We start from the raw sequence: 5,558 nt of genomic DNA on the forward strand, positions 1-5,558 counted from the left end.
AGAACAAACAGAGAACAAGGAACCAAAACAACCAATGCCACAAGCTCAGATGAGCAACAGTGTCAACACCCACGCCACCCCCACACCCCCTCCTGTGAGTTACTCTTATTGTTTATTATAACACCTACGCCACCCTCACACCCACTTCCCCTCCTGTGAGTTACTATTACTGTCATGTATGTATTCATAAATTAGTGTTTTCACTGGGAATTGAGTGGTTCGCATAAATATGAATTTGCGTTACACATGTCTACACAATGCATTGTATTTTTTAATGATTTATTAACTGCATCCATGAATTATCACATTGTTGACTGCACCAAAACCAATAATGTGCGGAAATTACTTCAGAGTCATACCTACATAGTAGTTTAAGGGTTGAATGACACATGTTAAAATTTAATCACATCTTGTTACATGATTTCTTCTTTCATTAATTACATATACATATTAAATTTTACTTAATTTAAAATTTAAATATTAAATTTTAATTTTGTCTTCTAATTTCTCTGTTTCCTATGTAATTGTATTGATTCTGTTTGTTTCTTGAGGATAGACATCACATCACAGATGTACCTTACATATCAGCACACACACACATACATGTACCTATTCTTCTTCAAGTGAATGTTTTGAACATATGTTTTTCTTTCAAGTAAAGAAATTAGGGGATAAAACTAACATTTGACTGTAATATATTGAAAACATGAATTTTCTAATTCTCATGCTATGTCTGTATTTTTATTTTACAGCTATCTACAGTGTCCAATCCCAGCATGGCCTCAGACGACCTACTGGGCTGAATTCCCCTCCCCACTCAGACCGCCTCAGCGGGAAGTTTCCTGGTGGACGTTTTCGACACGGTGGGGTCAGGGCCATCTACCAATGGAGTGGATGAGAATGGTCTGACAGTTGGAGCTGAAAAACTTTAAAAAGTAAGTCATTAGAGGTTTACAGGGAAGTACGTGTGAAAGTTATCAATGAGTTTGTGTAAAAGAAGATTTATATCTGGAACTGTTGAAGTCACAATGGCGTAATCATCTTTAGGTGTTGTTAAACTTTGAATCAATTTTTTTGGTGTAATTTTTAGTCCAGACTTTTATTTTTGAATGAATCATAATTCTTTAATTCTCTACTGTGCTAAAATTGCCTTTCTCAAAATGATATGAAATTAAAATGTCATGTGACTAATTCATTTACATCTACAAATTTAATTTTACAGTGTTCTCCTTTCAACTTAATGATATAACAAAGGAAAGCTAACTTACTTGCTGTTTTTTTTTCCCGGTTTATTTGTAAATAATGGAGTATTATTTGAAAACGACCTTCTACAAATTGGAGTGAAGTCAGAATCCGCCAGAACCTTGGGAGGCTAGGGATATTCTACGGCAACAAAACCTCGTTCCAGTTCAGTGGGTTCAGTGTAGACACACAATGTCCAGGAGAACTCGGATCTCATATCCTTTACATACACTTATTTACAGCAATCATCTGGGTTACTGAGAGAATAACGAGCTCTCATTCAGATGTACATGTAAATTAATTTTTTAAGTAAAGTACAGGTAAATAAATAATTTTTGTGAGTTTTTTGTTATACATGTATTCATGAAAACATTGGAATCAAAATTTTCCTTGTGAAAATCTTTTAAGATTACTATCTGCTGTAAAATCAAGAAAATGAACTAAGTAATGGAGTTTTTCACAAATTTTAATGAACTATAGTGCCATTACTCTTGTCTTTAAAATCCAGGGAAGATAAAAGATTCTTGTAGAAAACTAATTAAGTAGTCGACCTTAACAGAGGTTTACAGATCACATGTACACAAAAGCCTGTAGATACCACGATAGACAGCGGAGCTCAAGTCCAACAGGTTATCAATATTGAGTGTATCACTGAGTTTGCCGAGGCTCCCATTCTAGCTATCTCTTTCACGTAAGTAAACGGACACTTTCTCAGAACAGACGCTGTGTATGTGTAAATTGTTGTACATATTAGAATCTGAAGCAGGTTATAGGAAACCTGCACTAGTTGAAAAATAGCTGTTTAGAGCTAATGTTTCTTTTTGACTTACCCAACTTCAAATAGAAATGATCTTATCTTATTTAAACTTTATATTTTTAGGTGTAATGGTAACTCTCAGAGATTGAAACTAAAGCTTCCAGTAATGTGTAGCAAATTTTCGGAACCAGTTGAAATGGATTCTGGCACATTTTTCTCCAGATGGAAGGCCCTTTCACAGTAGGTTGAACATCAAATAAATATAAGACTCTGTCATTGGACTGCATTTGTTTTTTTCTTCTCATGAAGTTGCCATTGTTGAACATTTAAGATGATGTGCTTCTCTTTGTAGGCCTAATCAAGAATGTCAGAAAGTTTTTAAGGCCAAATTTCCAATAGACACTGAACAGAACAAGACAAAAGTAAGCAAACTGTGCTTGTTGTTTCAGTCATTTTCAAGAGAACATTCATCTATCACACTGTTTGCAAATAATAATTTTGGATTTATTTTTAGAATAATTGCACATCAAATGTTTACCGGGTAACTCTGATTGACATGATTTATAATTTAGATTTTGGGATTTGGAGTGAGTGTCTTGGAAGGAATCGACCCTAACCCAGAAAACTATGTAGCTGCTGGTATTATTCACGCCAGGTCAGCCCAGATTGGCTGTCTCATCCGATTAGAACCAAATAAAGCTGCCCAGGTATGGGAGCATTAGCTCAGTAAATCCCTAACTTTCTTCTTAGAATCAATTCTTTATGTTATATGGGTCCTTAAAAGTCTGTTCAATATTTATACTTAATAAATATTCTGATAATGCTAAATCAAGTTTTGATTAGAGTTGCCCCAAAATGCAAGCATTTTGTTGTTCACTTATTTAATTTTTGATTCAATGGGTTTTTGTCCCTTTCTACAGATGTATAGATTAACAATACGTGCCAGCAAGCCGCCAGTACCAAATATCCTAGCCGATTTATTGGAACATCAATTCTAGTGCGCACTCAAGAGAGCAGAACGTGATAGACAGTGGATTGTATAAAGGGAGATAATCTGTACAGAAGAGAGAGAAGACCGACATGACTAGACCGTTGTAATTAGCTTGTGTCCCGTGTTTGATACTGTGCTAGAGTAGAGATAATAATAAGGATCTTCTTTCTCGTGATGTCTTGTGTAAAGTTTGTATGATCAGGAAAAAGTATCATGGGTTGTGTGTTTTAACTTTTAAATTCCTAAATTAATACATTCAAAGCATTAAATGTCAGCTTTAGGGGGAAAAAAATTTTGCAATTGTAAATGTCTTATGTTTGTAATATATGTATATTTTTTTTGATCTTTACAAATTCCCATAGACTCTCAACATAAGTTTAGTTCATGTAATGCATTACATATTGCTTGTTGTTGATTGTTTTGGGCATTGGATCCTAGGATGTGATAAAATGTCGTGGGTCTACCACGTTAACTGTTGATCACTGTCATAATATAGCATAAACTATATAGGGGGGAGAGTAGCCATGGAAAATGCAGCAAAGTATAAAAGGTGGATACTAGTTAAACAAAGTGCTTCAATTTTTATAGATAACTATTGCCATTATCACAATGTCCAAGGTATTATACATTCCATTTAACATGCAGATATTTACCTAAATTATTAAGGAAACCTCTTTTTAGGAGATATTTGTGTGAAGAGTATATGTTTAAAACACTTACGGTGCATTCTGCTATGATGAGCTATGTTTATGAGTTCTCCATGTAGTTTAGTACAGTTTGTCAAAGGTTTATGAATATTCAGAAGTTTGGATATGGAGTATGAGCATGTTCATGTACATGTGTGTGTTGCTGGTTTTTACAATTAAAAGTTTGACTCTCTTTTTATGTAAACAATTTAGAAATGACAAGTTCTGAAAGAAAAGCATAATGATTGTTGAAGAGTTATCTTTATTAAGAATAAATTCAAACCAAGTAAATGTTATTTTTCAGAAACATAATTCCTTTTTATAGTTGCAGTTTTCTAGATTTTCTGAAGAATTTAAGCAAAAATGTACAATGTATTTCCCATGTATGATAATGAATACTCAGTGTATGAATGGTAAATTTCACAATCCATAACCAACAATCATTAATGAGTAAGTAATTAGTACATGATTATTGTAGGATATTTGTTGTTGGAATTGTAATTGAAGGCTTTTTCATGGTGCATTGATTATCATAGTTAATGAAAGAAGAGGAAACCACGTGTACATACATACATGTAAATATCCACATTAAAACCCTTTATATTTAGAAAACATTATAAAAGGGTGCATTTAATGGATAATAAAAGGAAGCATACAAATATCATAAGTAAAGATAGAACTGGATGCCAGTGACAAGAAATCAAGACCATTGGATAAAATTGCATAATTATTAAAACTTTTGATATACTGTAAAAGTTCTTTTTTCCATGTGGTATTAATTTACACTATTTACACGGTCACAAATTTTCTGCAGAAGCTTGTCCAGGCGTTCTTAATATAAATGTAAGACATATATTGACAATCTAGGAAATCCGCGTAATTTTCTACACACGGATCAAGCAGAAATTGAGATTCCGCGGAATTATGACCCCATGGAAAAAAGTATGTCTACAGTAATTATATATCCTGATCAAAATATGAATTGATTGTATTTTAATACAGAATAGTAAAAGGTTATAAAAAGCTGTCAGTTAATCAGATAAAATGAGAGCAAGTTGCATGAATTACATAATGTATATCCAAATGTGATGTTAGGTACCATTACATAGAAGATTGTATACAAAAAAAGTCATGTGCAATAAACAGTAGAATGCTTGTAACTTAAAAGGTATTATATTTCCTGGGAAGAGAATTATCTTCTTCATCAAAGTTGTAAGTGATAGATGCTAGATTTGTATTAAAAATGCAGAAATAAGTTGATCTATTGTTTACGAAGCTCTGCATAGAGTAAGTTGTGTTCGGAATCTGAGTTGGTCACATGATTTTCAAGTCATGTGACAGATGTGATTGAAAGTTGACAGCTTTTGACTTATTGATGAAATAGTTGATGGGGAATTATTTATCAATAGACCTCCCTATGTGTATATTGTATATTTATATATATCATGATGATAATATCAACATCATAATAAATAATTCATTAAAGTGGTTAAATAAAAATTTCATGTGTTTTACTGAGAGATGACAGAATCAGAATTTTAAAATGTGTTAACATTAGAGAAATTACAAGAATATTGCAGATCTGTGTAACTAATTGCCCCATTTTACACACAAAGTGTTATGATCAACTCAAATACACAGTTCTCTGGGGAAGAAATTCGTCTCGCAGTATAAAGTTACACCTGTATTAAAACTAGGGAAAAAAGTTTTACAGGATAATGTGTTTTAGTAAGAAGGTCTCGATTAAGGTATCCGACCCATATTAGGACCAAAATTTCTAACCTTAAATATCAATTGTTTTTAAAGTATCCGATATTATTTTAAAGCATTTAAGAGTAGAAAGGGATTTACCAAGAGAAATTTTCAAAAAATTATTACCTAA

General features: G+C 32.7%; 1 protein-coding gene across 1 annotated transcript; it reads left to right on the forward strand.

The window, feature by feature from the left end:
- Nucleotides 1-1,028: 1,028 nt before the first annotated feature.
- Nucleotides 1,029-4,656, forward strand: LOC134248705 (AP-2 complex subunit alpha-2-like). Its single transcript, XM_062731108.1, has 6 exons — nt 1,029-1,033; nt 1,802-1,933; nt 2,123-2,239; nt 2,352-2,421; nt 2,572-2,706; nt 2,920-4,656. The coding sequence occupies exons 1-6, from the start codon at nt 1,029-1,031 to the stop codon at nt 2,995-2,997; spliced, it is 537 nt and encodes a 178-aa protein (XP_062587092.1). The 3' UTR covers nt 2,998-4,656.
- Nucleotides 4,657-5,558: the final 902 nt, after the last annotated feature.

Source organism: Saccostrea cucullata, unplaced genomic scaffold (assembly GCF_032062105.1).
Source record: "Saccostrea cucullata isolate Sc308-1 unplaced genomic scaffold, CSIRO_AGI_Scuc_v1 ctg18790, whole genome shotgun sequence".
Lineage (NCBI taxonomy): Eukaryota > Metazoa > Mollusca > Bivalvia > Ostreida > Ostreidae > Saccostrea > Saccostrea cuccullata.